Genomic DNA, 22,401 nt, shown 5'->3' with positions numbered 1-22,401 from the left:
CTCCTAGTAGACCCGTCTATACCCCATGGTACTAAATGGACCTTAGTATCCTCTACGGACTACGAGAAAATTATTTACTGGTAGGTAATTAAAATCCTATTTTTTAAAATAAATAAATTCTAAACAACTTACAGTATGTTGTAAAAATAAATAGAAGATGGGATATAAAGGGCCTGATTCCACGTCACATGTAATGTGGAATGCGGACGCTTCTAGTGAGTTTTAACACACTGTATGATCCTTGTAGCGAACATGTTTGTATATTACATCTCATGGTTTCTCCGTGAAATGGATGTTTCTTGGAGGTAACTCTGCGTATGCACAGAACTGTCTCATGGGTGCGTAGCCAGAGTTGTGCCCTATTGTGAGACATACATGTGCAGAGTCTGTTCCTCAGAATCAGGCCCATAATAATATCCAGATTGGTTCTCTTTCATATGTGGAGTATAACAACCATAAATTCTCATGTGCGATATTAATTTGTAATCTCTATGTGAGTGATAGTTTATCATATCATTACATTTTATAGTTGATCTATTGAAGCATTTTGTTCTCTAGGACATGTGCTCCTGGATATTCATTGATCATAAATGTAGTGTTCCTTCAAATAAATACATTATTTTTCCTTGACTTAGAGAGCAGTTTGCCGTTGGGTTGTCCACTTGTTTGTTCTGTGTGGAATGTTTGTGATTCACTCTGTTTTGGCATTTGCCATAAAATGAGAGGGATGTATTGGTCATAAATACTTACACTGGTCACATTTTACATATATTTCTCATGCCTGCCTTTTCCATCTGCAGCTAAGCTGCGTTTCCAGAAGCAGGTTCAGCAGATAAGAAGCATATCCCAGCTTGGTCGTGAGAAAGAACCAACAGACCCCTTTGTGCCCCGGTTATCTGGAGACTACAGAAATTCACCTCAAAGTAATGAGTCTGAATCAGGAAGCCAAGGATCAGTAACACCAGTCACTGGAACCCAAACTCCGGAAGGATCATGGACAGACTCCAGACCATCCACCCCCATAAACGCAAACAGTATAACTGCTGCATCTCCACTGAGGCTCAACATCCCTATGACAATGGGTAAAAGCTGGAGGAATTCTACAGAGGGTTCTTTATTGAGTCCCAGGAGCCATAGTGAAACTGAGGGGTCAGGTGACACGCGTGGTCCCCTTACTCCCAGATCTGCAGCCCTCCTCTCCCCTCGGCCCTACCAGCCTCGAAACACAAAATAACTGTATAGTTATGGAGAGAGCTAACATTTCACAACCTAATGAAATGACAAATAATTGCTAAATGCATTATTGCTGACATGTTGGGCCCTGTATACAATACTGGTTTCAGTAAATAATATGGCACCCTTGATCACAAACATTGACACATCATTATGTTTGATTCATTTATTTGCAAAAAATGTTCATTCTGCTAGTATGCCCATATGGTTGAAGCAAACCCGTTGAAATGAATGAAAACATAACTAGTCATACATCAATTGGTACATTGGTTGTAAAGCAACAACCCAGGATGTGGACAATTCAAATTAAGGTTGGTATCACCTGTAATTGCTGCATTATAGAAGTGGTAAGAACCAGGATGTCAGCATGCAGTATTTTTATAGCTAAAGCGATCTCATGTGATAGGGAATTTCCCAGTATAGAGCCTGCTTATTATTTATCAGTCTTTTTACCAGATAGGTAACGGATACAGTAGCTTTGCACCACATACTTTAACAGAGATTTTTCCCAGCAAAGTGCTTTCCATCCCAGGGAAGTATTTCACTGTAGACGTGGATTTGCTTCCTGGTTTAACCTGTGATGAACGATATAGCTGATACGTAGATAGCAAAGTTCCTCAGTCATACATTTGTCTGATATTAAATATTGTTTTTTGTGGGAATGAGATATCCGCAAATATTTTATGATAACCCCCCCCCCCCCCCCCCCTTCCCAGAGAGAAGTGTATTTCATAGACAAGGTCCCAAGACAACAGCAAATACAAAACTAGTTCTGGGAATAGATGCACTGCACAAGTTGTTTAGGGGTATATATGTTAGAGGGTAATCAGATGTAAGAGGTTATTTCAAAAGAAAATATATGGAAACATCGGTGTGTAGGGTATCTAATAAAACATAGATTAAAACATATGTATTCATATATTAAAGGATTTCCCACATTCAAATTATCTTAATATTCTACTACAGTACGCTGTGCATGGCCTCCTGATACTCATAATAGATAGATTTATTTCTGGTGTCTATCTGTCCTTTTCAATATTGTCACTTATAGGGCAATGGAAATACATTATTCTGATAGCATACTTAAATACAAGGCAGGAAATCATGAATGGCAAAACAGTATATTCTATAAAAGTCACAAGAGAATATACACAAGTAAATAAAGTTACCTGAAGGTGTAACCTCCTTTAAGTTGTACTATTTAACATACAGTATATGTGTTGTACATGTTTAATCTTTTTTATATTTATTATAATCATTTCACACATAGAAAGCGTAATCTGATATTGACACTGGTTCTAGCATTGTAGTTAGTAAATAATAACCAGAGCTGCCCACTGACCTCTTCAGAGGGCGTTACAATGGAATTTAGGTGTTCTATAATTTCTATTCTGATTATGATGTTAGTTTTTGGAGCTAAATTTTAGTTTGATTAGCTAAATGCAAGGTCAAACTGTAGAACAAAAGCACAAAGGCTGGTTTTATATGTGGGATACATTGATATATAAGCAGAATATCTATTTTCATATTTCATTTACAATATGTTGAAATATATTTATGATTTTGATACATAAAGTGTGTTGTTTATCTAATTTTTTAACAAATTGTTAGTTATAAATATAATAAAATGTTAAACTTAAAAATACATTTAAATGCATTTAAGGTTCTTTACATATATTATTTTTTATGGTGTATTGCTTGCTGTGGTTTTATATCTCAATTGGATACCAATTATCGGGTGTATTCAATTGAAGTCGGAACTGCCGCCAAGTTGGAAAGACGTCAGTTTCCGACTTTTTTTGGTCGAATCAGGATTCGACCTATTCAATGGGGCTGGGGTGGTTTTTCCGACTTGTCAGCGGATTAGCCGCGGATCCACGTGTTTTGACGAATTAGCGGCCAATTCAGACAGTTTTTTGGCCCGTTTTCGACAATGTTGATCCGACTTAAAAAAAAGTCAGATCAGCTTTGTTGGAAACGGGCAAAACCTGTCGGAAATGACCGCTAATTGAATACTGCACAGAATAGACCCTTTAGACTACTATTGCTCTGCAGAAATTAATGAATCATTTACATTTTATTTTTTAAGTAAATGTTTTGATGAGATTTGTGTACAGTGGAGTAAAGGAAGTGGTAGACAGAACAGAATAGAAAAAAGGGGCCATACATTCCACTGCTCTGCTTTGCTAGGATGCTAACGACACCCCTGTGGAAACCTACTCATAGTAGAACTTTCCCCAACTGCTATTACACACGGGTTCTGAGCTAACTCCCAGTCTGATCAAAGCAATATTACCTGGGCTGTCTAACAATGATTAAACACCTCAAAACATATATCTCACATTTAATATTAAACACCCACTTCTGCCCCCCTAAAAATGAATCATAGATATTATGATTGAAACAATCCACTGTACTTACTGTATTTGTGATGTTAACAGAAACAAAACCTACCATATCTGACACGCACATTCTAAAAGAGCACAAAGACAAAATGTTATTAAATGGCATTTAATGTGGCAAAAAGTCATAATGCCTATTAAATAAAAAGGACAACAAACTGATGTACATAAATAGATATGCAGAACTGGGTTTCCCTACAGTAAAACTAGACACTGTGATATCACACTCACACACTGTGTGTGGAATTCTGCCTGGTGGGGATACAATTGAAAATGGACTAAACCTCATTTGCATACTGGCACCCAAGACATTTTCATTACTTTCTCAACACCAATTCAAAAATTCCCAACAACCCCCATGCACCCCCTTCCCTTCCCCCCCCCCACACACACACACACACACACACACACACACACACACACACACACACACACACACACTTTACTCTCCTCATTTTGTGTGGCCTTATGGAAACTTACAGTATACTAATATAGTGATTTTTTTTTTTCAGCACTGGTTTTCTGGTCTTTCAGGACTGAATTGTATAACTCTAATAAAACACCAAAGTTTTCATAACAGTTCCATTATATATGTATGTGCACATATAGGCATATGAAGTATCATTATTGTATGTGAAATCATTGCTATTACGCTACCAGGCTCAGATTGACACACATGCTGCTTGCAAACCACATCATATGTTTGAATGTATGTGATGTTTTTCTTGTCATTTCCTATGTATGTGATTGAAATTATTTTGGATAGTTAGAGTAGTTTTTGTCTGTTTACCCACCCTGTGCAATTTGTTCTTTGATCAATTAGCATTTCAATCAGGAGACCAAATGTTCAGAGGTAGGCCTGTTCTTAATCAGAGACAGTATTTCTTTAGATTCAGTCAAGGGGTCAGCTTGCCGGGGGTAGCTTGCGTGGAATTTATTAAGTGTGGAATTAAGAAGTGTGTTATCCGAACAGTTAAAAAAACAGTTGAACAAACATAGAACAACATCAAGGAAAGGTAACTTACTTTAACAACTTACTCCTACTCCACTTAACCCAAAAAAACACAAACAACCTCAGCATGTTCATCAAACTACTGTTTCTTATTTCAAATCAAGGAATTCTCACCAAATTTAACATATTCTACATTCACCCTGAAACTCACCCCTCTGTACACATTACAGTTTCTATTCTCCACTCCCCTCTTCTACACACTCATGAGCTTTATACTTACTTCTCTGCAAGTACTTTGACAACCACAATTGGCCACCAGAATAAACACTCACAAACATCCACCAATATTTATTTCACTCTTCTGCTTTTATTAGCTGGTGACATATCACCAAACCCAGGCCCCAACCACCTTTCCATCTCACACTCAGCTGTGTCAAAACAACATAGAAATCCATCTAACCTCATAAATATCACGTGTCTCCCATCCCCCTCCAAGTCACTAAAATGTGCCTTATTGAATGCACGCTCTGTTTATAACAAATTAACATCCATACATGACCTCTTCATATCTCACAACTTTAATCTGCTGGCTATAAAAGAAACATGGCTCACACAATCAGACACGGCCTCCCCTGCAGCGCTGTCACACGGTGGTTTCCACTTCTCTCACACATCTAGGCCTAATAATAATAAAGGTGGTGGGGTTGGAATCTTACTGTCACAGTTTTTCACATACACTGTTCTACCTCAGGTTCCATCACTCGCATTCACATCATTTGAAGTTCACTCTATCAGGATTTTCACCCCCTTCTCTCTGCGTGTTGCAGCTATCTATCGCCCTCCTGGGCAACCTAAACAACAATTTCTAGAAGATTTTTCTGCCTGGCTCCCACACTTCTTATCCTCTGACATCTCCACCATCATTATGGGCGATTTCAATATAGCTCTTGACAGTCCACAATCTGTTCATGCTTCCAAACTCCTCTCTCTAACCTCCTCTCTTGGCCTAACCCAATGGTCCGACTCCTCTACTCACCAGGAGGGCCACTGCCTTGATCTTGTGTTCACCAGGCTCTGCTCAGTTTCCAAATTCATTAACACTCCTTTCCCTCTCTCTGATCACAACCTGATCACCTTCACAATCTCTTCTATTACTTTAAATTCTAGGACACTAAAACCAAGCAAGCCTCCTCTAACCCGCAGAAATACTAACAATATAAATGTTCAACAACTTTCCACTTCTCTGCAACAACTTCTCTCACCAATCTCTACATTCACCACACCTGACACTGCTGTATCCCACATGCACCAGACCCTAGAGAGTGCCCTTGATGAAGTGGCTCCAGCTACCCATCACACTCCACGTAGGCTTAGATGCCAACCATGGCACTCTAAATCAACAAGACACCTACAAAAACTGTCACGTAAAGTAGAACTTGTATATAGAACCCAAGTCCCCAAGAAACTCTCAGCGCTGTCAATGCTATATACAGATAGTTCAAAATTGAGGGTTTAACTTTGTATATTTCTTCCACCTCCTTAATCCAAATCGAATGTCCAGATAAATTAAAAACACAGTCTATTTTATTCTTAAAAAGTCCTTTTGAATTAAATCCAGTACATAGCGTTCCAACAGTTTTTATGCATCAGACAGTGATAAGATTTGGAATTGCCTCACCGGACTCTCTAGACGCCGATTCATGCGGTGTTTCTTATCCGTCTGTGATTGGTGCTGCTAGCAAAGCACCTGACTTCCCGGACGTGGCTGCAGTTAATCACTATGTCCCGACACCTTGCACACATTCACAGGTGTCGAAGCATGGGATTACTCTCATCGCTGGTCGTCTCCCGGTACACGTCCCCTATTCCTCACTGTCCGCCGCTGGCCCGCTTATGTACGGGAAGCTTTTCAATCTTTAAAACGATAGTGACCATATCAGCTCCAGCCGCCGATGCCATGAATAAGACCCTGCACGGGTAGAAACGCGTCGGCGGCTGGAGCTGATATGCTGATATTGGACTTCAGTCAGGCTTTCGTGCCCAACACTCCACAGAGAAGGCACTGACCAAAGTAGTGAATGATCTAGTCACTGCTAGATCAAAAGGCCATTATACACTACTTATTCTTCTAGATCTCTCTGCTGCTTTTGACACTGTTGACCACTCTCTTCTCATACAAACACTACAATCCCTAGGTCTTCAGGACACAGCCCTTACTTGGTTCTCATCCTACCTATCTAATCGCTCTTTCAGTGTTCACTTCTCTGATTTTACCTCCTCTTCTCTACCTCTATCAATTGGAGTACCGCAAGGCTCAGTCTTAGGTCCTCTGCTTTTCTCAATCTATACCTCCTCTCTTGGTAAACTAATCAGCTCCTTCGGATTTCAGTATTATTTGTACGCTGATGATACTCAAATCTTCCTATCCTCCCCAGATTTATCACCATCTGTATTGGCTCGTGTCACTGGATGCCTGTCTGCCATTTCATCTTGGATGTCATCTCGCCACCTCACTCAACATTTCCAAAACAGAATTATTTTCCCACCAGCTAAGAGTAGTTACCAACCTGATATCTTCATAACTGTTGACAATGCAACTATGCACCCTACCCCGCAAGCTCGCTGCCTAGGTGTCACCCTTGACTCTGAACTGTCCTTTATTCCACACATTCAATCTGTCTCTAAATCATAAACAAAAGGAAAATTATAAGCAAATAATACAACCCTTTAGTTGATGCAGGAACGAGGAGTTGAAATGCGTCGGCGAGCTTATCTGTGGTCAGCATTCGGAGGGTGCCGTGCAGTTTCAAGTGCCAGTGACTTTCCAGCTTTCCAGCCCGGGCGGTTTCTGGGATTTAAAGAACTTGTCTGAGAACTTTTTATGGGTTCTCAGACGCTCTGGTCTCTAAGTGACCTAATTGGTGAGAAGGAGGTGCACAAGGTCTGAAGATTGAACATCCCTGCATCAACTAAAGGGTTGTATTATTTGCTTATCCTCTATTACTGTATTGTGAATGCATTTGTTTTAGGCGCCTGGTGGCACCTGTAGCTATAATTTTCCTTTTGTTTATGACCATATTCTGTTGTGTTTTGGAGAGACACTCCATCTGGCTACGGGAACTACAGGGCAGCCCTGTTAATATAGTGGCGCAACATACGGGGTAATCAGACTAATTTTTTATGTCTCTAAATCATGTTACATGCACCTTAAAAACATATCCAAAATACGCCCTTATCTTACACAAGACACTGCAAAAACTCTAATCCATGCACTCATCATCTCCCGCATTGATTATTGTAATAGTCTCCTTACTGGTCTTCCCAAACATAGGCTCTCACCACTTCAATCCATTTTAAATGCAGCTGCAAGGCTAATCTTCCTCGCCAGACGTTCTTCATCTCCTGATCCGCTCTGTCAGTCCCTCCATTGGTTACCAGTATTCTACCGTGTCAAATACAAAATACTTTTACTTACATACAAGGCTATTAATCAAACTGCACCATCATACATCTCCTCACTCATCTCAAAATATCTCCCTACCAGACCTCTCCGCTCTGCACAAGATCTGCGTCTCTCATCCACATGTATTACCTGTTCCCACTCAAAATTACAGGACTTTACCCGGGCTTCACCCACTCTGTGGAATGCCCTCCCACGCACAATATGACTCTCCTCTAGTCTCCAAACCTTTAAACGTTCCCTGAAAACTCATCTCTTCAGACAAGCCTACCAAATTCCAGACCCACCCACATAACCTTCAATGCTTCCCTATCCAGTTACATCCCCTCTGTACAGTCCACATAACCTCACATTTTGTCTTCCAACATTGCTGGGTGATCATATCATACAACCTATTAAGAACCTAGCAATCTGGGGAACCATTATGTAACAGGTAGCATCTATCCTTGTGTATCAATGCCTATTTCCCTATAGATTGTAAGCTTGCGAGCAGGGCCTTCCTACCTCTATGTCTGGCTGTCTTTTCCCAGTTTTGTTCTATAACTGTTGTTCTAATTGTAAAGCGCAACGAAATATGCTGCGCTATATAAGAAACTGCTAATAAATAAAAATAAAATTAGGAAATATGGATATCTTATGATTTATGGTTGACAGTCCATGTAGCTTGTTTCATTGATTGCAGATTGCCATAGCGATCTTCTAAAATATGGTTTATGAAAAGTTTGTTTTGTTGTATCTTCCTTATACTGTATAAAACTTGCAACAAGACACGGGAGAGATTCTCACCTATTGTCTTCAGTGGGAACAGCATCTACGCTGGACATACACCATAACTGATCTTATAGCTGGGTCCCTGGCCTGTCTGCATCAACATTCTTCTATGATCCCATTTATAAATTTACATTTCTAAACTGATTATGCCATAATTCTATTCGTCATTGTTAAAATGTAATTAATATAATAAATATATATATATATATATATATATATATATATATACATACAGGTTGAGTATCCCTTATCCAAAATGCTTGGGACCAGCAGTATTTTGGATATCGGATTTTTCCGTATTTTGGAATAATTGCATACCATAATGAGATATCATGGTGATGGGACCTAAGTCTAAGCACAGAATGCATTTATGTTTCATATACACCTTATACACACAGCCTGAAGGTAATTTTAGCCAATATTTTTAATAACTTTGTGCATTAAACAAAGTGTGCGTACATTCACACAATTCATTTATGTTTCCTAGACACCTTACACACACAGCCTGCAGGTCATGTAATACAATATTTTTAATAACTTTGTGTATTAAACAAAGTTTGTGTATATTGAGCCATCAGAAAACAAAGGTTTCACTATCTCACTCCCACTCAAAAAATTCCGTATTTCGGAATATTCCGTATTTCGGAATATTTGGATATGGGATACTCAACGTGTGTATATATATATATATATATATATATATATACTTCAAAGCTTACTTCAATAAGGGTCTTGGTGCAAATTACATCAAATCAACGCTGCCTTAAACAGGACTTAAAAAAAACATATGTAGGATGGGTGCGACACTCCTGAGTGCCTAGGTGGACCCCGACTCTGTGGCACTTGGCTGCAGTATCGTAGACAACCACTATAGTCTGTTATTGACAGGGAGGATCAAGAGCTGGTAGCTTCACAGGTAAGAATCTGTCAGCACTTGCCCTTCCAGCTAGCGGAAGACTCTGCGTGTAGGGATGTTGAGGTGATAAGACACTGATTTACACTGTCCGACCAGATGAGTATGCTGTGCCCCAATCAGAGAACATTACCGGGGACACATGACAATGAGGGACATTGTAAATGGTATAGAAAGGAAAGTGTGCTTTTCTGTAGATGACACAATAGTATACAACAGGACAGATACCCCAGGAGGGGTAAAACAAATGACTGATGATCTAGGCAGACTAGAGGAACGGTTAAGAACATGGTAGCTACAGTTTAATGCCAAAAAATGGAGAATCATGCACTTGGGTCTCAAAAACCCAAAATCGAAATATAGTGTAAACGGCACTATAATGGAAAATACTGAGGAAAGGGATCTAGGTGTGACTATATCAGGTGACTTAAAGACAGGTAAGCAATGTAACAAAGCAATGAGGAAGGCTAGTCAGATGCTTGGTTGCATAGGGAGAGGAGTCAGTAGCAGAAAGGGGATGTAGTTATGTGCCACTGTAGAGGTCATTGGTATGGCCTCATCTAGAATATTGTGTTCAGTTCTGCAGGCCATAATACTTTAGAGACTGTACAAAGAAGAGCAAATAAAATGGTGCATGATCTACACCACATAACTTACCAGGAAAGGCTAAAAGATCTGAATATGTAATTATGTATAGTTTAGAACAGAGAAGGGAAAGAAGGGACGTGATAGAAACTTTAAATATACTGTCGAAGTAAAAAAAAAATTACATAAAGAGAACATACAAACTACACACATATGAGTCACTATACTTGCAAATATGCGCAGCGAGCACAGCAATATATGGTAACACATGCATTTACACGGACATGCCACAGAGATGAATTCGACACTTATTTCATGCAGTACATACTTATAATAATATCAAGCGCCGGACATCATGGTGATTTGGAATTATGTAATGAAGTGGTGTCATATATGTGTATTATTTGAACGGAACAAGATAGATCTGTCATGTTTACTATTGAGGCAACCAGATTGATGTGTAGATTCATTTGATGCTTGTTGTGAAGTTGTGGGACATTGCGGATAGTTATGATTACATGTATAAAAGCTAAAATCACTTTTATTAGAACAATAGATATTCCAAACAGGTGGTGGACAGGAAACTCAGGCCAGCCCCTTTGAACCTGTTCAGCATATACAAAGGGACTGGTGACTCATCGTGAATCCCTCCCCCAGAAACTAGATAACACATTGATCACAAAGGAGCTCAGTGGCTTTTTGGTCTCAGAGGATGATGGACTTGCTGCCAGTTCAGTTCCTGTATTTATTTACAGAGAGAGGGATACATAAGATGCATGGGAGGGAATGGTAATTGTATCGCTGGCATGTAACTGAAACTGTATGAAACTATGTAATTGTATGTTTTAACTGCTTACTGTGTGAGTGTAACCATGTAACTATAGGTATACTGTACTTTGTAATATATATTGAATCCATATCATTTTAATAACAAATATATACATCAATGAGCTTTGGAACTCAGATAATGTGTGGGTGTATTGTTTTCTCTTATGGGATGCAGTGTTTTGCGATGTATAGTGCACATTCATGGGATATGGTAATAAGAGGTGCAGGCATTTACAATATATGTTAGAGCGGGCATTTTAAATAGTTGTGAGAAATCAATTTGGCATCCTTAGATGAGGGCTCTTACGGGATAACAGGGTCTTAATGATGCACTGTACATTACAAACGCGGCTGTAATTGACCGGCTCCGATGGACGCATTACGAAGCTGATGAAAATAACATCCACGTTAATGTATTGTTGTGTTATCAGTAAGCCAATGATATGAAATTTCAAGGGACAATGCGTTTCTCATAATATTTAAGATGCTAAAATGTATTTTTATTGTTGCAAAACAAGGTTCAAATAAGTCATATTGTGTTTGATTCAGATTGGATTGTTTATCTGTTTAAGTAGGTTTAAAAGTATATTTAAAAGTTGCTGCATAGCCTTGATATAGTTTTTTCTTTTAACTCAGGCCTAAAATAACTTCTGGTGCTTGTATGGTGTGTGATTTCTTTGTGACAAAGGAAGCAGCATGGTCTGTCCTCCATTTTGGACTAACCACATGGCCTGTCCACCATTTTGTGTAACCCTCATGGATGTGGAAGGGGGAGGAGCAGCGGCCATTTTGGGAAGGTCATTTTCTAAATGGCTGATTTTCACTGCTCAGAATAATCAGCTTTCCTTGGTCACATCAAACACCATTTATGAGTTACCAATGCATTTATTTAACCCATGCCATAGTCAATTACAAATAGTTTCAGCTGGGCCTAGTGAGAGTTAATAGATGAATACTTGATGTAAGAATTACACACAGATATAAAAAAAAAAGTTTTTTTTTCTTTTACCTCTAGGATTTAGTTAAAATCTGCTTGCTAGTTTAGGATAGCCATTGAAATGTTAATTAACCTGTCCCACTACCCTCTTGAACAGGCATATGAACCTCTGTTGATATGCAAATTAGAGACTTTGAAGGAAATGCATTCATTCAGTAGGTGTGTACTGTGTGGGGGTTCTATGAGAGTCAAGTGGTATATATATTATATAAATATATATTTTATATAATATTATTATAATTGTGTGTATATTTATATCAGTGTATGTTCTGCAAGATAGCTATCCAATCTGAATCATATCATTTCAATTATTGATTATTGCTAGAGTCATTATAGATCTGTGTGAAATAGGATACATTTGTTGCTATATAGTTAAAACTAAAATAACAGTGTTTGAGGAAGTAAGTATAAAGACACAAACGCAGGTCTGCATAAAAGTTTATACAGAACAAGTTGTGTCTAGTGGGCAATAGTAGTTAGTATTGCTCACATTTATAGAAGCTGTGTGATTTGTTTTATTGTGGACGCAGGGTTTTGTACACGTGTCTCGGACAAAGTAAAGGACTGCGCAAGCAGCGTAAGGGACATGCACGGTCGCGTGTTTGCGCAAAGTGCGTAAGAATGCGGGCGCTGAGTACAAATTATACAATAGTGTCGTTTAGTTCAAAGGTGGGATAGTAGACATTTAATACAATAGCACATAACTATCAGATTTCAAAAGCAGGTTACTCTAAATTTAGTTTAAAAACTGTATTGCCTCTGGGGTAAAGCTGCCTATCTGAATGAATCCACATTTTCTGTACAGAAAAAACCAAAGTGTATTTGAGTGAGTGAAAGCGGACAGAGTGGAACTGAACCCAGAAACTGAAGTGGTCTGAAGTGGTCTGAAGTGGTAACACCGGGTTAGTAGAGTCCCGGCGGCGTAGGGTTCGCTACCTTGCGTGATTAGAACTGATGTGGTCTGAAGTGGTCTTAGTGATCCCATACAACTAAGTGCTGAAGTGGTCTGGAGTGGTCTAGGCTAAGTGGTCTACAGCAATCGTAGGGTATATAGATAACTAGTATCTATAGGCTGTGCTATTGCATCACATGTCCGTTTGTTCTGCACAGCGCAACATGATATTATTGTGTTATATGCGCTGTGGAAGAGCATACGCAGACGTGATTGTATAGACAAAGGGGTTTTTCTTTGACAACGTCGGGAAATCTCCCTGGTGGGCTTCACTGGAAAGGGTGAAGGATAGTTATCTAATTTCTCTGTTTTTCACCCTACAAACAATTCCAGTTGAAAGATACCGAAAAGGAATTTTTCGCTGCCTCTCTCAAGAAAAAATTCCAAACAGAACTTCCACCGAAATAAATTACGGTGTTGTAAGGTCTGATAGGAGCCCTAAGTTGGGTACATTGCCTTCGCTATCAACAGTGTATGGTAGTACTGGCCAACTAGGGCGGTGAGCGGGTGAAGAGCGCTCTGAGAACTTTCACTGTCACCTTATATTGAGTATTTTGGTGTTTGTGGGAAAAGGCCCACAATTATGGGAGCCAGTTGCTCAAGTAAGGGACGTTTAACCAGGGTTCAGGTTGAAGAGCCGCGGCCCAGGGGGTCAGCGAAGTTTTAAGGAAAAAGTATTATATGTGGGAAATATGGTCCACACGCTGAAGACTTTTTGTCTGAATGGGAATGTATGACTGACAAAAATAGGGTACCATTCCCTAGGGTGGACAGTTTTGAACCAGAGGCATTGCAGAACTTAAGGATAAGAATATGTCTGATAAAATCCCGAAAACAAAGGGTCAGACATACAAATTGTTTAAACCTGTGACAGCAAGAGGGGTTGGTGAGTTTGATCCTAAGGTATTGCAGGTGGTATGTCTAACCAAAGTCATATAAGACAAGAATGGAAATATAAGAACTGTTTGAACTTGTAGCAACAATAAATAAGTAGGAAGAAAAAAAGAGAATGCAAGTACACCGCCTTATGTAGATGTGGAAGCAGTTACGGCCAGCATACAAACTATAGAAAATAATAAAAATATGAAAAATATGACTGTAACCTATATATGTACTAATGAATGTTGAAGTTTTATTTAGGAGGAGAAGGTGACCTGATTGTTTTCAGCCATTTCTCATGCACCCAGAGGAGTATCCAACTGGTAAAAGAAGAGCAGTAGCCTGTGGGGGAAGTGGCTGAGACCAGTGGAACAGGTAAGTATGGTATCATTCGTGTACATAGATGGTAAAAAATAAATAAATAAATAAAACTAAAAAAATCAAGAAAGTCACGTCAGAAATGGAGAAAAAACCTGTCTGCACATTAGTATTTGCCAGTAGGAAAGCGGACAGAGACAAGGTAACCCCAGGGTATTTCTTTCAGTTACCATATAAGAAGTATTCATTCCTAGTAATGCCCCTAGTAAAGATGAGCTTGGAAATGTTTGTTGGACCACGTACATACCCTTAATACGGGATGAGAAGGATTGAATGAAATACTTTGCATGACCTAGAAGCTTGTTAAAAAAATTTTTGTTTTTGTCTCTTGCAGAAATAGAAAACTCTCCATCTGGATAAGATCACTGGTAAACACTAATTCGGCAAATGGGAGGTGGCTGTCTCTGTGCAAATGGACGGGCTCAATAAGGCATTGAGTGTCAGGGTGCAGACTTCTTTGCAAAATTGGAAAGATCACAGTAGCTAATCTTAGATAGTGTGCTATTGAACAGAAGAATAGTGCTAGGCGCAGAGAACAACAGGTGGAGAGGTTGAGGATGGTAAGTATACTGGCACAAACAGTCCAAACCCCAGATCCCTAATGGTCAATAATATGTTACACTTGTAGGAAGGAAGGGCATTTTGCCAGAGATTGTAGGAGCAGTAGGACACATAGTCAATATAGATCCCCTAGACAGAAAACACAAGCCACATTATTAAACACATAGACGGGACCAAGGGACATATAGTAAGGAATCATAAGCCATATAGAAAACACAGATTCGGTTAATGGGAAGAACAGAATAAATGCAACTTACTAATGTTACATTTCATTGTTCGAGATGCATGTTCATCACAGGTAGAGGAAATTATCTCACAGATACCCTATGAACAGATACCCTATGAACTTAGAATGGACAGGACACTGGATTAATGGCTGGGATAGTCCCAATAGCGATACGATAAACACAGAATTTTTTAAGGGGTATAGACCAAGTAGAGAATCACTTCCCCGTAGTGCCCAATCCAGTTGTCAAATTTTTATAAAATCTTCTCCACTTCTACAAACTTATCTGTCACCAACCTCTATTCTGTTTCTCTACAGTTTTCCTCTTCATCTTTTGTGTTCACACAGGGTGGTACAATACATGGACCCAAGTACAGTTCAAACTCCACATGCCTAGGTCCTTCAGAGTTCTGCCCGAACCCAGTATATCTCAACAGCACGATGACACCAGTATTACTGCAGTGTGCCTTGTCATGCACAAAGGGTGGAGAATGGGAATACTGGTGAAGGGAAATTTTGTATAGACACTGATATGTCTGTTGGTGAATGGCAAACCTGACATTTTCTTTTTCATTTTCTTCTTCCTTCTCTCCTCTAGAGATGTTTCTTTTTTCTTTTCTTTTTTTTGAGTTATGCTCATGGTACTCTACATTGCAAACACACGATAGAAAATTAAAATTACAAAAATTTGTGTTCCCTGCAGGAAGAGGCAGTCTGGAGGACAAAGGGGTATGGTCAGGATTCCTTAGGACTGTGGGCAGGTGGACATGGTAAGCCAGTAGCCCCCAGAGCATACCTTCCAAGTCTAGCTGAGGTGGCACACGGTCCTACTCATCTAGGCAAAGAGGGTAGGTGCAGGCTGATGAGAGCCTACTGGTGTGCGCCAGGATTCTATTCTCATGCAGGTTTGAGAGCAATGACCTGCTTTGCTTGCTTGAGGAAGAATATTGGTAAAGCAATACCAACAGAGCCATTCCATATCCCTCCTGCAGACGGATCTTTTCAGGAAATACAAATCGACTCCGTACAGTTAACACCCTTTAGGAATTATTGTTATGTATTGGTGTGCACTGATGTTTTCTCAAACTGGGTAGAGGCATTTCCTGCCGCCATGGATGCTGCTGTGTTTGCCGCAAAGAAAAATTGCGCAATTTGTGTGAAGATAATGGTACCCCTAGAAGTAGGAGCAAAGCTTGAAATTGTACTAATGTGACCATAGATACTGCCACTAGTATTATGTAGCTTCGGAACCACTCCCAGATCTTCACTCAACGAATCACCCTCTTTAAAATTTGTTTTTGTTTTGGTATTTGTGTTTTTTGGTTGTTTTTGGAAGACAGCCTCATGTCATGATTGATCCGCACAATGATCAGAAATACACCAATGAGGTGACAGTACAGTACCTTGTTGAGATGAGCCAGCATTTGAGAACTTGACAAAAGAACTTGAAACTGTTGATTGCTGGTATGCCAAATGCTAACTATCTTGATTGTGAACCAAGAGACTGTGTGATTGTTCTTACGCTCAGGTTGCCTAATAGACAGGTGAGAAGGACCATACCAAGATTTGTTGACAGCACTAAAGGTCGCCGAAAGAGAGACTGGGGTCCATTCGTCCCACTGCAAGAAGGTCGCTGACCCGGAGAGAACTCGTGACAAAGTAGTTTATTGCTCACATTCATCGAGTTTGTGAACTGTGTGTTCGAAGTGAACTGTGTGTTCCAAGTGAACTGTGTGTTCAAAGAGCAAGGCAAAGAGATCGCAAAAGTATCACCAGAGACTCTGTTCCGTGAAGACTGAGAGGCGGCACTGTGAACACTACCTGAGCGTACTAAAGGACTGCAGAAAGACCAGTCATTGTAATTGATTTGTTATGAACAAGAGTTGTTTTGTTCTATTTCTCTTTTCTCTCTTTCCCGCTGACAAACATTTTCTTTCAGGATATTCTATTTTTGCGAGGTTTTTTTTATGACAACACAGCCGGCGCATTGTGTCGCACAGTGGTAAAAGACACGCAGCTACTTCCCTAGCCCTGGTCTGACCCATGGACTACACTGATTGTTGATCTGTATTTGGCTATGTATTAGGCAATATTGTATTATATTGTATGATGTTATTGTTACAAGGGTACAGTTATGTTTTCGATGTATATATATGAATGTATTGGTTATTGTGTTATAGTTTGTAAAATAATGTTTCCCCCCATATGACTGCGCAGATAACCTGTGTGTTTGCTGTTGTGTAGATACAGCCAGTCTCAGATGTCAGGCCATACACCCCCCTCATTCTTCCCCACACAATGGATTCCAGGCCACACAATCAGATTAAGCAAGGTTACTTTAATTAACATCTATTGTGGCCTAGGGGACATGCCTGTACATGTGAAACTAGGTTTGCTCTGAAACTGTCTGGGGGTGTCGCCTTATTGTAGGAAAGACAAAGGTTTGATAATAGCAAAGAGGGGACGTGAGAGAGAGAGTGAGAGAGAGGCAGGAGACTGACTAAGAAGTAATGTTCTGTCAGGAGCTCCAGGAGGGAATTGTCGTGTAGAAGTGGATCACAGAAGTGTGCTGAACTGTGTTATAACCTATTCTGTTAATAAACCACTGTTGGTTTTTCATCTACCACCGTGACTGAGTGATTTTGAACCCAATATCCTCACATTTGGCGGCAGCGGTGGGATCACTCAAGACACCAGCAGAAAGGTATAAACCACAGCAGGCAATGGATTCTGCCCCGCTATGCTACCGATACAGCAAGAAGGATCAACTACAGGACCTCTGTCGAACAAGACGGATTGAGTTTAATGCATCGGACACCAGAGCAGTCTTAATGGCAAAGCTAGCTGAATGGGACCAAGAACACCCTGGGCAGGAGGATGATGAGGACTGCATCCCAGAGCAGGCCGAGGGTCAAGGAACCACTGGAACCGCTACAACAGGCCCTGCACTGGTCGTTGGAAGTACAGATCAGTTGCGGGAGTTGCTGGCAGCACTAGGGCAAGGAGCATCAGTACTGGGAGCCGCATTGGGGGCGCAGACCGGTATAACCGCCCCGGCAGTGGCGGTAAGGCAGACCTCCCGGCTGAGGTATAATGAGGTCCCACCTTTTGATGAGGTCAGTTCGGATATTGATACTCATTTGCAGATGTTTGAATCTGTTATGATAATGCATGGAATTGAGGCAACAGAGTGGCCTCGATATTTGGTACCCAGTCTGAGAGGGCGGGCACTGGAGGCATTCCATGCCCTGAGTCCAGAGCAGATCCTGGTATATGAGGAGGTACGGAGTGTGCTGCTTGCCAGATATGCGGTGACCGCTGAATCGTATCGCATAAAGTTCCGGTCTATGGCGCGGAAAGGAGATGTCTCATTTATAGAGTTCAATAACTTGCTGCGGAGGAACTGTGATAAGTGGCTGGCTGTGAAGAAGGCCCTTACTGTAGCAGACATTAAAAATGCTTTTATTTTGGAGCAGCTGCTAAACAAGATGCCTCCAGAGATCAGGGAGTGGGTGGCAGACCGGAACCCTACCACTCCGGAAAAAGCAGCACACCTAGCAGATGAGTTCACAGCTAACAGGCCTCGGTGGAGAGGTGCCAATACAGAGGAGAGGACAACCCTCCGACGGCCCCAGCAGGATCGTGATCTACCATTGCTCCCCCACCGGCCGGCCCCAATACATACCCCAGCTTCCCTAGCCAGAAATTCAAGGTCTCGGGGACCAGCGTCACATGCAAGCCGACGCTGCTACAACTGTGACCAGGTGGGGCATTTACTTCGTGACTGTACACGGGTAAGACGGCCATTCCCAGGTACCCAATCTGCCATGTCGCGGGTGGCTGTGTGCCACGAATCATTTGGAACGGGCGAGGTGGACTACTTTCCTGATGCGCCAGAGGCGGAGGAAGTAGCATACCAAGTAGAGGTGGTAGCAGCTATTGGGAAATCCACCCCGGATAATATGAAGACCCACCTACAACCTGTAAAAGTTAATGGGAAGGAGCTGCAAGGGTTGAGAGACTCTGGAGCTTCTATCACCCTTATACGGCCAGAATTAATTCCCCCCTGCCAGATACTGAAGAAAAGGAAAGTTAAAATTTCCATGGCAGGAGGGCAGATCACTGTAATACCTATGGCAAGGGTACACCTGGACTGGGGCCTGGACTCTGGAGAGGTAAATGTGGGACTTTTGGATGGATTACCCACTCACGTCATTCTGGGCAACGATCTGAGTGCTGGATTGGCTAGTTACTTTGTGGGAGCTATCACCCGAAGCCAAGCACAGGCATTGGAGACAGTGCATGAGGACCCTCTCATGCCAGCACCAGGAGTCCCTGTGGAAGTGACAGCCACAAACCGTGAACCGTTGGCGGTAAGTAACCCTGTCCCGGACTTGCCTGACTGTGATGAGAATCTGGGGGAAGTAGATAGGATAGCCTTTAGGGAAGCCCAACGGACCGACCCCTCCCTAGCTAGCCTCCGCAGGGCAGCGGGACGAACAGATTGGGGGCCTCAGGAGGATCGCATTATGTGGGAGGAGGGGAGACTGTACCGGGTGCCAGCAAAAGCAGACCCATTAGAGCCCGGGGTCCTAAGAAAACAGTTGATTGTTCCACAGCAGTACCGTGCCCGGTTGCTGGCCCTTGCCCATGACATTCCCTTAGCAGGCCACTTAGGGGTTCGGAAAACCCGTGCCCGGCTGCTGCAACATTTCTTCTGGTCTGGGGTTAACCAGGAGGTAAAACAGTATAGAGAGTCATGTGAGGTCTGCCAACGCCTCGGGGGACCCCCACGCCGGGTTCCCCTACAACCCATGCCTGTCATAAGTGAGCCATTTAAGAGAGTGGCCATGGACATTGTGGGGCCTTTTAAGAAACCGAGCCGAACAGGAAAGAGATACATACTGACTGTAGTTGATTACGCGACTAGATACCCTGAGGCAGTGGCACTGGCATCCATAGATGCTGAACATATCGCCCAGGCTCTTATGGATATTTTTAGTCGCGTAGGATTTCCCCAAGAAGTAGTTACTGATCAGGGTACGCAATTTCAAGGGGAATTGCTGCAGACAGTATGGGACAACTTTGGGGTCCATCCCTTACGGTGCACCCCTTATCACCCCCAGACTAATGGTCTCTGTGAGAGATTCAATTCGATCCTAAAGCAGTTGCTGCGGGCATTTGCTGAATCGGAGGGGGGAGACTGGGAGAAGTCCTTGCAACAGCTATTATTCGCGTACCGCGAAGTGCCGCAGGATTCAACCGGATTCTCTCCTTTTGAGTTACTATATGCCCGAAGGGTAAGGGGACCACTTGACCTAGTCAGGGAAAGCTGGGAAGGGTCATTTCAGGAACCTGAGGTTCCCATCTTGGAATATGTAGTCCAAATGAAGGAGAAACTGCACAGGCTGATGCAGCTTGCGCATGACCACACCCTGGGCGCGCAGGAAAGACAGTGCCGGTACTATAACCAACGAGCGCAGGACAGGGAACTAGAGGTTGGACAGAAAGTGATGGTGCTAGTACCTGCCCGAAAGCATAAGTTACAGGCGACCTGGGCAGGGCCTTATACTGTAGTGGATCGGCAGGGACGGGTAGATTACATTATTGCCCTAGACCAAACAGGGAAGCGGGTGGGTACCTACCACATAAATAGGTTAAAGAAATATGTCACAAGGGAGATAGGGGCGGTGGCAATCTGTTGCCCACCTATGGATGACCCAGAGACTGACCCCATCCCTGATATTCTAGCAGCCACCAAGAGGGACCTAGGAGTGGAGGCAGTGCCCATAGGCTCGCAATTAACAGAAACCCAGGCCCTACAGATGAGGGAGGTATTGGAGGTAGAGAGGCCACAATTCACAAGCAGGCCAGGGCGCACTCATGTAGTGTCCCATCATGTCAACACCGGGGAGGCTCGGCCCACTAGGCAACCCGCTTATCGGGTGAACCCCAGGGTGATTGATATGATCAAAAGGGAGGTCGATGAAATGCTGGCGCTTGGTGTTATTGTACCGTCCCATAGTCCCTGGGCCGCCAGCGTAGTCCTAGTGCCCAAGAAAGATGGCAGTACCCGCTTCTGCGTGGACTATAGGAGGCTGAACGAGGTGACAGTGACAGACGCATACCCCATGCCCCGGGTAGATGAGCTGTTAGACAGGTTGGGAATGGCACGCTATGTATCCACTCTGGATCTTAGCAAAGGATACTGGCAGATACCCCTTACCAGGGAGGCACAGGAGAGGTCTGCATTCAGCACCCCATTTGGGCTCTTTGAATTTACTGCCATGCCCTTTGGGATGAAGAATGCCCCAGCCACCTTTCAGCGTACCATAGATCACCTACTGACAGGGTGTCAGGACTTTGCCCAGGCATACCTTGATGACATAGCCATTTTTAGTCAGACATGGGAGGAGCATCTGCAGCATGTGGCCCAGGTGTTGGCACGGATCAGCAAGGCAGGGTTAACAATCAGACCTGACAAATGTCAGATGGTGATGGCAGAGGTGTTGTACCTCGGGCATAGGGTTGGCGGAGGCCATATTCGTCCAGAGCCAGCTAAAATTGAGGCCATCCTGAAATGGCCTCGGCCCACTAACCAAAAGCAGGTGCGGGCCTTCCTTGGAACAGCAGGGTACTACCGTAAATTTGTGCCCCAGTACAGCACCATTGCCAAACCCCTGACTGACCTAACAAAAAAAAAAATACACCCGACAAATTGACTGGAGCCCAGAGTGTGAGCAGGCTTTTTCCCAGCTGAAGGACATTTTGTCCCAATCCCCAGTGTTAGCAGCCCCCGACTTCCGCCGGCGGTTCATTGTGCAAACAGATGCCTCGGGTTGTGGAATAGGAGCTGTGTTGAGCCAAGTAGGGGAGGATGGTTGTGAACATCCAGTTGCCTTTCTCTCCCGAAAACCTATGGACCGTGAGATAGCCTATGCCACTATTGAAAAGGAGTGCCTGGCCATAGTCTGGGCACTCAAGAAATTGCAGGCATATGTGTACGGGCGCGAGTTCTCAGTGGTAACAGACCACAGTCCCCTTAGTTGGTTACAGCGCACTGCCGGAGACAATGGACGACTGCTGAGATGGAGCTTAGCCCTACAACTATACAATTTCTCTATCTCTCATAAAAAGGGCAGAGATCACGGGAACGCAGATGGCCTGTCCCGTCAGCAGGAACCAGACCAAGCGCCGAGCAAGCCCAGGAAATCCCTCGCTACAAATACCCAGGGTACAGGAGAATACCATTACTCTCAGCAAG

The 22,401-nt window shown here is 42.4% G+C and overlaps 1 protein-coding gene across 2 annotated transcripts in view; it reads left to right on the top strand.

The window, feature by feature from the left end:
* Positions 1-2,808, top strand: part of LOC134932184 (uncharacterized) — a 234,945-nt gene extending 232,137 nt beyond the window's left edge. For both annotated transcript variants that reach the window (XM_063926365.1, XM_063926366.1), the window contains one exon: positions 801-2,808. In XM_063926365.1, coding sequence (XP_063782435.1) covers positions 801-1,234 — 434 coding nt within the window. In that variant the 3' untranslated portion in view covers positions 1,235-2,808. The remainder of the gene's footprint in view (positions 1-800) is intronic.
* The last annotated feature ends 19,593 nt before the right edge of the window (positions 2,809-22,401 follow it).

Source organism: Pseudophryne corroboree, chromosome 6, assembly GCF_028390025.1.
Source record: "Pseudophryne corroboree isolate aPseCor3 chromosome 6, aPseCor3.hap2, whole genome shotgun sequence".
Classification (NCBI taxonomy): Eukaryota; Metazoa; Chordata; class Amphibia; order Anura; family Myobatrachidae; genus Pseudophryne; species Pseudophryne corroboree.
This window is presented reverse-complemented; position numbering and strand designations above follow the sequence as displayed.